This window comes from Patiria miniata, unplaced genomic scaffold (assembly GCF_015706575.1).
Source record: "Patiria miniata isolate m_02_andy unplaced genomic scaffold, ASM1570657v1 HiC_scaffold_3, whole genome shotgun sequence".
NCBI classification, from domain to species: domain Eukaryota; kingdom Metazoa; phylum Echinodermata; class Asteroidea; order Valvatida; family Asterinidae; genus Patiria; species Patiria miniata.
The window spans coordinates 39,441,698-39,452,557 of record NW_024037069.1 but is presented as its reverse complement, the minus strand read 5'-3'; the positions used below and the strand labels follow the sequence as shown (position 1 = coordinate 39,452,557).

General features: G+C 42.0%; 1 protein-coding gene across 1 annotated transcript; it reads left to right on the top strand.

The window, feature by feature from the left end:
- Nucleotides 1–280: 280 nt before the first annotated feature.
- LOC119737858 (ankyrin repeat domain-containing protein 54-like) lies at nucleotides 281–7,313 on the top strand. Its single transcript, XM_038212487.1, has 7 exons — nucleotides 281–878; nucleotides 1,510–1,557; nucleotides 1,844–1,942; nucleotides 3,214–3,285; nucleotides 5,739–5,911; nucleotides 6,551–6,658; nucleotides 7,088–7,313. Exons 1-7 carry the CDS (start codon nucleotides 512–514, stop codon nucleotides 7,145–7,147), a joined length of 927 nt encoding a protein of 308 aa, XP_038068415.1. The 5' UTR covers nucleotides 281–511; the 3' UTR covers nucleotides 7,148–7,313.
- Nucleotides 7,314–10,860: the final 3,547 nt, after the last annotated feature.

The window sequence follows — 10,860 nt, the reverse complement described above, 5'->3', positions numbered from 1 at the left end:
AAATTTACGCAATTTCATAACATCTTTATGTTACTACAGTCTTACAGATTGTTCATAATGTAATTTGAACCCTAATTAAGGCAATCATACAACATCTGCATGTAATTTTAAGTGTTTATAGTGTATTTTAAGTAATTCTTGGGAATTTGGCAGATTTTTGCATGTGATTTCAGGTGTTTATAGTGTATTTCGAGTAATTCTTGGGAATTTGGCAGATTTTTGATCAATCTGACAGATTTTTGAAGTCCATTTGGCAGAATTTGGCCAGGACCTTACGGTCACCCTGTCCATAATAATTCCCGTAACACAAGATGGCCGCGTCCACGAAAGGGGAAGGGTCGAGGTTCCAGGCAACGCATTTCTCAACAGGAAAATACTCGTTATTTTCGGCCCAGACACACTAATTTTCTTTTCCGGGTTATGGATTGGAACGCTTTACCCCACCGCTGTTCCACCAGTAGTTCAGCATTTCAGAGAACTTGAGTGAAGAGCAGGATCGCGCTCTTCAAAAATGAACGATGCGAGGGTTGCAAGCCCGGTGTCGGAGAGCGATGATTTGTTCGCGCGGCCGCCTTGCGGGATCGTGGGGTCCAGCCCGGGCAAAAGTAAGCTCAGCCCCGCTGGTCCCGTCGTGGACGCGGGCAGCAAATCCAACTCGGATTTGAACTTTGGTGTCGGCAACTGGTCGCCAGAACTAGCTAGTACAGCCGGTCTCAATTTTTCTTATTTACCAACAACATTTGGCGACCAGGAAAACCTGTCTTCCGAGAATACTTTGCATGACTTTGTAGGTAAAATTCGGCGACCAAAGTCTCGACTTTACTGCCGGCGTGGCGCAGTAGTTCTGGCCAAAAATCCGTTAGGAAAGGATTTGAAAGGTAGGTCTGAGTAAATATTATCAACATAAACATGATAAATATGATTTTTAATTTGATTTTTTTGCCATAAAATGCACACATGTGTGTGATTTTCCTTGCCTTCCTCCATGGGTAAATTGACTTTGAGAATGTTTTGGCATTCTGTATCTAACGCTAGTATAATTTATTTCAGCACAATTGCAGAATCCCCGCCACTTGATCTATCTACTATGGCCACCTCATAGCCGGCTACGGAGTCACGGTTGATTGCCCTTAATAATAAACCTCACTCCGAGTCCCACTCCGTATCTGTGTATCCGCGTAGCCACTCCGGGACACCTACATTGAGACTTAGACTTTTTTCCAAGCTCCTTCGACTGCGTATCCATTGACATTTAGGGGTTGATTTCAAGTGGCAGGGTATTCTGCAATTTTTAATTCATCTAAATAACACATCCCTTTTTTCATTGCACATCCATAACACCTAATTTAAAGTACTTTAATTACTTCAATTAGTTCTGTTTGTGTTAGCATTAACCCTTTAAGTTTTTTTCAGTATATTGTTACGGCAGCTGTAACGAGATTTGCAACTGCTGTGGTCTTCCCTTTTTATAACTAAGATCTACAAAAGCTGTTTCTTATTTTCAAACAGGGGAAAGGAAGCTTCGACATGCTGCAAGCAAAGGGGATGTTGAGGAAGGTATGGCCAAACAAACATTCAAGAATTGACAATTTTTAAACAAAATATATTTGATCTGATTTTTTTTAATACATACCCATTTTGATTGTTTCAAAAGCTGAATTCCCCTTCAAAAGGACAATTCTACTGATCCCATCCACTTTCTGCGGAAGTAGAAAATCAGAAAGCGTTTGACTTTCTCTATAGATCTGAGTCAGGTTCAATGGAATACTGATTTGAACTTGTACTTGTACCATGTAAATGGCATGTGGAGCACCTGTTTCAGACCTGTTAACTTTTCTTAAAGTCCGCAGGCTGTTAGAGGATGGCATCAACCCAAACAGGTCCGATGACAAAGGACGGGCACCGTTGCATTTTGCTGTCACCAAAGGATGTCTCAATATGGGTGAGCTATTTTCCGAGTCCCCATGTGTACTCATGTATGAGGTTGTGTAGTAGGTACCGGTATCAAGCCAAAACACTAAGGCTATTTTACTTAGCACTTTTGATGAATAGAAATATACAATGTACATGTATGTCTTTAGACACACACTTGCAGGAGGTATATCCGGTCACGCTATCAATTCTATCGCGCAGGAATGTCAGACAAGTCGACCGTTGAGACAACTCGACCGTTGAGACAGGTCGACCGTTGAGACAACTCGACTCGGGACAACTCGACCGTTGAGACTGCTCGACTTAATGGAAATGAATACACGTGGATCAGAAAAAGTTGCACAAATCTGTGGCAAGACCGATCACGGGCGCGGCGCGGGCATACTCGATGTACAGAGGGCGCTCCGATCCGGTGGCCGTCGCGTCGGGCCGGTGCGCCCCGCCCGGCTGCAAGGACCGGGCCGGGCCCGGCATGCGGGCACGTCGACCGGCGCGGCAAGTGGGTGCACAGGCCCGGCAAAAACGATGCCACCGGCCGTGCACGGTACGGCCACGTTGACCGGGGATGCGCGCACGTGGCCCGGAAAAAACGTACGGTGTGCACGGACAATCACGCTGCGCTATATCGGCTCTGTTATATGCAACAAAAAAAACCTCATATGTCATTACTCCCAAACGGCGATCAGCCGCCGTCAAAATCCCTGGTACTTTCCCCAAAACTAGGCCCAAAACATGCGAGGCGACTTGTCTCAACAGTCGACTTGTCTTTCCATTTATCGCACATACGGTCGAGTTGTCTCAACGGTCGAGTTGTCTCAACGGTCGACTTGTCTGACCCCCTCACTCAGGCCCCCTTCAAAGGCGAAAGCACTGTGCAAGCTATTGTTCAGATAATCTGTCACGGGCAGTTGCTTTGTACAGTGGTTTCCTTATTGAAGGGGCCCCTTGAGTGTACAGTGATCACTTGCCCAGATTTGTCTATACAAAAAAATAAGCACATTGCAGGAGGACCAGGATTTTGACTCAAGTCTTAGTTCCTGTGCAGTGAGCACATAACTTGACCTTTTAACAACAGTTTATCCAATTGCTCTAATTCCTAACAATAGCAACAACAACAAAAAGTCACAAAGTCAGACCACACATCTCTTGAAAGCAACATGTTGGGTTGTTGGTTAGTGGCATTTTCTGTCAAATTATGCGTAAAGTTAGTCAAAACGGCAGTTGCAACTGTTTGGAGAAGTTTCAGATTTATATTTGCAACTTTCTGGTATCTTTACACAGTTCAGGTGCTTTTAGATAAGGGAGCTGATGTAAACCAAAAAGATGGACTCGGAAACACGCCTCTTCATCTGGGTAAGACATCAATCGTTTGTATTCCCTGGGTATTACAATGTACTTGCTGTGTAGTTTCCTAGATCTGCCCAAATCCAACAGGTTATGTAAATGTAAAATATATTTTTAATATTTTGATCATTTTCTAATGGAAATAAAGTTTCCCCTTGTGGTTCATTTGAAGGATTCGGAAGAAAATAAAGTCTTGGATCTAATCTCAAGAAACCAAAACTAGTTTGATTGTTTCTCGTTGGTTTAGCATTTTTAACAACTTGGTGGTGCATTAATTCACTTGTTTTTTTTACTTCACAACCAAGTTTTCAAAACTATCAACAAATGACAAACAACTGAACCAGTTTTTGGTTTCGACGGCCAAATTAATGAAAGGCATTGATTCCTTCAAAAGGTGGAGTTAACTTTTGGTTAAGAGCTCAAAATTGATTCTAATAAATTCGGATTTGGAATTGCCAGAACCAAGCCCATTTGCAACCCCCCTCCCTCAGGATGTAACTAAGGGGGATGGGTTCATGCAGGGCATGTCCATCCCCCCCCCCCCCCCCCCCCCCCTTGAGGCCTTGTGTCCCCCCAGCATGAGGCCTGTGTCCCCCACGCCCTTCTCCGGCGTAACCAAGGGAGAGGGGTCATGGGGGTACGTATCTCTCCCCCCCCCCTTGAGGCCGCCCGTCCCCAGCATGAAGCCTGTGTCCCCTCCCCTTATCATGAGGTCTGTGACCCTACGCCCAACCCCTGTCTTCTTGAGGCGTGTTCAGGCCTTCACGGAAGGCAACATGAGCTTTTTATTGTTAATATCCATGGCCATGCGGAGAATGAGATCCCCGGAGTGCCCCCCACCCCCCTGAAAACTGATCCCCACTTATGCCATTGTTCCCCCTCCCATTGATGCCTTGTCTGGGAGGATGTCCGCTGGATTACATTATAAGCTCGGCTCAAAACTTAACATCAAAATCTGTCAAAGCTTATGGAACTTGATGTGTGATCTCAGACATTCGAGTTACATGAGGAAATTTTGTAAATACCCTTGTTCCTACTTGCTGAAAAAAAGTGCTACAATTGTGAGTTTTTGAACATGCATTCATGACTTGCATGGACGTGTATGACTATGTCTAGATTTTAGTAGTCATTTTAGGTCGTTTAATTTCGACAAAATTGAGTCACTTTCGCATGTTAACAGCCACCAAACTGCAGTATCTTGGTACTTGGTTGGTTCTTCTCCTAAGGACTTTCACAAGGGAGTATAACAAGGAGGCCAGAAACACCGGGACAACCCCTTCTCTTAGCGATAAATGTTACTGGGTTCTTTTACGTGCGTTAGGCCTTAAATACAACACACAGGACCTCTGGCTTAACGTCCCATCCGAAGGACGAAGCAATAATGGTGAAGTGCCTTGCTTAAGGGCACAAGTGTCTGGGCCCGGGCCCGAACCCACGCCACTGTTGCCTCTGAAACACCAGGGCATGAGTCCGGTGTTCTTAACCGCTAGGCCATGACACTCCAACAGTATCAACAGTTAATATTAAGGTTCCGTGTAAAAAATAAGGCATTTAAACATACATTACTCAAAAGGAAATAAATAATTTCATCCAGACCACATTGCTTATTTCACCTGGATCCAAAATCTTTGCATGGAAACAAAACGTTGACGTCAAGCCTGGCGCAGACAATTAGTGGTTGGATTATACATTCCTCAATCCATCAGAATACTGCAATATACATGTATGTGGTAATTATTATATACGCTTCAAGCAATGCTTTCTAATACAATACTTATAAAGTGTGTCAAAAAAACGAAACCCAAATGTCGGGACCATTGTTTTAGTGAAGGTCCGCATGTGGCACAAAATCTAGGATATGAAAGCCCAATTCATAAGCTTTCTTTTAGTACAAGAATCATTCAAATCACTCATGCACTTTTTAAGTTACAGAATTTTAAACACAACCACCGTTTTAAAGTTGTGTCCACGGATCACAAAAAAAAGGTAAGTGTTCTTTCAGCAAAACGAAAACAAATCACATAGGCATGTGTGTGAACTGTTTCGTTTTGCTGAAAGAACGCACACCTTTTTTTGTGATCCGTGGACAGAACTTTGAAACGGTGGTTGTATTTAAAATTCCGTAACTCCAAAAGTACATGAGTGATCTGAATGATTCTTGTACTAAAAGAAAGCTTGTAAATTGGGCTTTCATATCCTAGATTTTGAAAGTGCTACATGCAGAACTTCACTAAAACAATGATCCCGACATTTGGGTTTCGTTTTTTTTTACTCACCCTGTATTTGAATGCCTAAAACTCTTTTGCCCTATACTACAGTCATAATGCAATGATCACGGTCTGCAAGTTCAATGCATTCAACAAAATCTATATCACAAGTTATTCATTATTTCAGTGTTCGTCTCAAACTCACAACATGTTTGATACATTCCTCCCCAACTTCATTTTTTTTCCTATTGCCAGCTGTGTTCAGCAACCACATGGGCGTGGTCACAACACTCCTCGAGTCTGGGGCCAACACCCATGAGCTAGACAGGGAAGGCCACACCCCGGTCCATCTGGCCCGGTCTCGCCTGCGTCACATCAAGGACTCCTGCGGCATACCCTCCGTGCAGCTGCAGAACGAAGTCATGCAGGTTAGAAAATGGAACCGTTAAAGATGATCTGCATGATAAGTCTGCCAAAGGACTGAGTGTAGTGTATGTTACTTTAGGCCCCCCAAAAAATTCTCCGGTTTCTGGTATGCGCGCGCGTCGCCGTAGCCATGCGCGTCGGCAAAATGAAAAAGTTTTTTCTTTTAATAAAAGATGATATCTCAAAACCGCCAAACTCACTGGTTTGACTGGAATCCTGCTGCTGCACAGTTTTAACGTGTTTTTAGATGGGGTTATGATCGAGAATAAGCTTTATGTGGCCTCTCTGGACTCCCATATATTTGCACTAAGTTTAGTTGGGCACCATTTGCAGTCATCAGCCGACATTTGAAGCAAAAAAAAACAGGTAAAAAAAAAAAAAAAGCTGCGTCGCCGCACCACTTTTTGGGCAAGCTCCATACCAGAAACCGGAGACTTTTTTTTTTGGCCTTAGCAACCATTTTAAAACTTAGCAACCATTTTAAAGCTTGACAAAGATCTTGAAGTTATTAAACTTTTCGACCCAAAGATATTCCAGAAATCTTGTTGTATAAAAAAAAATTGCAGTAGTCCTGAGTTACATGCAAAATCCCCAAACTGACCTACCAAAAACTTATATGGGTTTGAATTTATCACTTGTAGTTGGTGTCGATGTTGAAGGTGTACATGACCAGCATGGGGTTGTCAGAGCACATCCGACGTTTGGACCAACTCTCCTTACAGGTGCAACAATCGACGACAACTGAACAGGTATCGTCATTTGCTCATTGCATTTTCATATTTTATGATTACAAACAGCCAAGAGAAAGATATGTTTTGCTATAAAACGGAAAGCATTATCTTTGGAATGAATGGATACTCATTGCCGTTCAGTCTTTGAGTAATCACATTTCATGGCAAAGCACATGAAATATATGTTGCAAATAATTTTGTACATTGCTCTGAGTAAGTCCGCGATGACTTGAAAAATATGTCTTGAAATAAATGACCTTGAAGAATGTCATTCATTTATACTTTTTTGTTATCCTTTTTGATGAGATCTTCTATAAAATGACCAACCTATAGATGGCAGCTCATTGTAAGTTTTTTAAAGAATTAAACACCCCCGATAAATCACATTGCAAAACAGACACAAAATGTAACAATTCTTAATGATTCGTTTGTACATTCAAAACACAGGTGGATGCGATCGAGGATATCCTGAACAGTTTTACAACTCTGAGTTTGCAGAAATCCTGACGAGATTGAAGTTTTTGCCACATGGATACAAACACCATAGCTTCACTGTCAAGTAGGACATCAAGTTGTGTCGGTAACATTAAGTTTCTGCTCAGACGCTGTCAACTTATTGATTAGCAAGAAATCAGCTTCCATATGAAATTGTTTATTGTTGCTTTCCGGGGGGGGGGGGCATTGGAAGCGGGTACCGGAGTATCCGACTGTGGATGTCAGAATCCGATTCCAGATTATTGGATCGGGTACCTGTAACCAAGGAGGAATAAGAACGAGGGGTAATAAGGGGGGTAATTTGGGGTCGGAAGGAGCAAAAACTCAATTAACTCCCGTTGGGGGCGCCCTACAGCAAGGTAGCCGCAAACAGAGGGCTTGTTTTCAGGCCAGAAATCGCAGTCAGAGATTTTTTTTCTCGCAATTTTTTGATGAAATATGAGTCATCCATCCTTCCTCGTGCCGTACAAGTGGTTTGGGGAAATGTTCCAAAACCTCGCTTCTTTATAGGGTGCAGACCAGTAAATCGGTCCGAAATTGCCTACGCCGGCCAAATCACGATTTGCATGCCCTCAAAATCTTCAGCATTTGAGCATGCTGTGGGCCATGAACTTGAGGGTTTGTAAAAAATATGGGTGGAAGCCGTGCACAGGACTGTGAGCTTGCAGTTCTGTGTAATTTGGATGTAATTTGGACCCCGCTAAAAGCGCTCTATTTTGCAATGGAGTGTAGGCATCGTTTTTCAAAATGGCGATGGGCTTCAGGACTATTTTCAGGGGTGATCATCTTCAGATTGAAATTTCTCCTAAAAGTCATCAGTTGACCCCCCGAAAATTGAAAAGAAAATGAAAGATGATGAAATAAGCTTTAATTTGATGTGTGTCTCGAACACCTTGGAGAGTTGTGAGTATTTTTCCCGAATTTTTGAAGTGGGAGCATTTACCATTGGGGTCTATGGAAGTTTATTTACTGGTCTGCTACCCTAAGCCAAAACCCTGTTTTTATCCGCCAAATGCCAGTGGTCATTAACAGGTTTACTGAAATTGAGATCATTAGAGAAGATTAGATTGTAAGCGCTTTTTCCTTGCATAGGAACCTCAGAATATGTACATATTTACTCAAAGGGAGGGTTTGAAATTCTGTCTTCCATTTAGCACCATAGATGAATAAGTGATCAAAAAGTAAACTTCCAACTGGCAACTGTGATAGATACATTGTCAATGCATTTAAGATATATACGTTTTTACTTGGGAATTTCATTTTTTGTGGTTATGTTTTTTGGTAGCTGTTATCGATATTTGATTTTGTCATGAGTGTGGAGAGCGAACAAAAAATGTATTCTGTTGTTTGGTAGATTTAAAGTCATTTCATGTGAAAGTGAATGAAGTTCATGACAACGTAGTTTCAGTGTGGTGTTTACCATTGCTAGCAATGTTCTGATAAGGTATTCAGTATACAAATAATGAATGTTTATGAGCGCAATGGTAAGAATAATTTCATTAGGTGACAAATGGAATGTTCCATTGTTCGTCGAGTGGAATGGAACATTCCATCTGTCACCGAATGAGATGATTCTTTCCATTGCATGCATGTGAAACATTCATTATTTGTTTTATACAACAGCTGAATAAATCCTTGTCATCTGATTGGTCAAAGCCACCCATGGTGTGACCGTGCAATGGAATTTCTATTTACCGTGGAATGGAACTTCTATTTTTGGGGGTGGGGCCGGGCCATGGATTGGGATGAATAAGTCAATGACATGTGATCAACGACTGACCAATCAGATGACAGGGATTTATTCAGGCGTTGTGTAAAATTGATCATACACCACACAGACTTGAAATCAAGTCCATTAGAAATCAATCACAAGTAATGTGATGTACTGTCATACCTTTGTCACAGTTCATTTAAATACCTTGCGACTTGACTTGAGACTAGACGACTTGTGAAGGACTTATGATGATGAGTACAGATGACTATCGTGACAAAATGATGAGTCTCGTGTACGTCTGCTACACAAGATATATCACTACGCTCAACACCCTAAAATATGCAGTTCGTCAGTTTGCAGTGCGACCGATGTTACAACTGAACATGTGGCTGTTGCTTGGAACGAGCATACCAACAGAAATGAAAAAAAATTACAGTCAAAGATTTTGGCTTCCATATATTAACACGCTCCTCCTTGTCCATGTGTAATGCTTATAAAACTGCCAAAGTCAAAGTAGGTTGGGCTGTCGGTATAATTTTTGCCAAAGTAATCATTTCAGTGTTGCGTCCAAGTAAACTCGAAAGGAAGCCAAAACTGCGGTAAAAAAAACCAACTCAGTGATATAGTGTAAGATTTATATTAACTACCCTATGGCTTTTCATATTGATATGAGCCGACATTGCCAAAAACTAAATAGACAGAGGCTGTGAAACATTCCACAGTTTTCCAACTGCTTGTTCAAGCATTGTATGTCTTCACAGTTTTGGCCGAGACAAACAAAACAAAGTAATGCTCTTTAAAGACGTGTCCGGCTTTGTACTCTATAATTTTAAGAAACTGAGTGATTTCTGGAGGGATTTGGAACCTATAATCCCGGCCAAAACGGTTGGGACACTTCCTGAGCCTGCCACGGTCACCCACTCCCCCGCTCCCCCGGTCAATGTTGTTCTCTCCAGCTGATGGAGCACACACCGCGCAATGAGAGACAACATTGAGTGGGGGGTTGGGGGCCTTGCGAGATTTGGCCAGGATTGTAGCTTTCTTCTGTTGGTTGAGGAAATCAATTCTTGTATGTCTGTTTGGGTTTAATACTCAGTAATTTGAGAAATTGATTGTGATCCAGAGGGGCTCGAACCCAAGACATCCACTTTATAGTGCCGATGTTACATCCACTTCCCAGTCAAATTTGGATGTCCAGGGGTGGTATTTGTCTGGATTTTTCCAAATTAGTCAAAAGCCTAAATTGTGAGTTTTTTCATCACAGCATTTTGTTCTTTTGGGTCAAAGGTTTATGTGAAAGAACTGATATCGGCAGTTTTTTTTGAAGTGCCTTGTTAGGCAAATAGCTGACTACACTGTAGATAGACCCTGCGTTGCTTTGGGGCTCGGCCAAATATTTTTCGTGGATTATTTATTTTCCCTGGATGTGGGCCTCATCATTGAACTGTTGAGTGCTGTGATGTCCCTCGTATACAAATAGTGAATGTGCTTGAGTGCAATGGTAAGAATAATTTCATGAGGTGGCAGGTGGAATATTCAATTCCACCTGTCACTGATTGAAATTATTCTTTCCATTGCACCAATGTGAAACACTCATTATTTGTTTTATACTTGTAACATCTGAATAAATCCTCGCCATCTGATTGGTCAGAGCCACCAATCATGTGACCATGCAATGGAACTTCTATTTATCGTGGAATGAAACTTCGATTTTTGCGGTGTGACCAGGTCAGGGTTGGGACGAATAAGTCAATGACCCACCTATCAGATGACAGGGATTTATTCAGGCGTTGTATAAGTAACGTTAATATAGGTTTTCCCGGCCAATTTCCTTAAATGTTCATTCACTTCTGAAAATCGGTCATTCGTTTTTGTCTGAATTTGAGAATCGCTTTGAACCCGCGTTTCATTTTCGATACCAGAGCATTCAAATCCATTTCAGTTCATTCCATTAAGTGATTGAGCAGCACCTTTTTTTTTGTCCATTTCAGATTAATTTACAAGACATCTT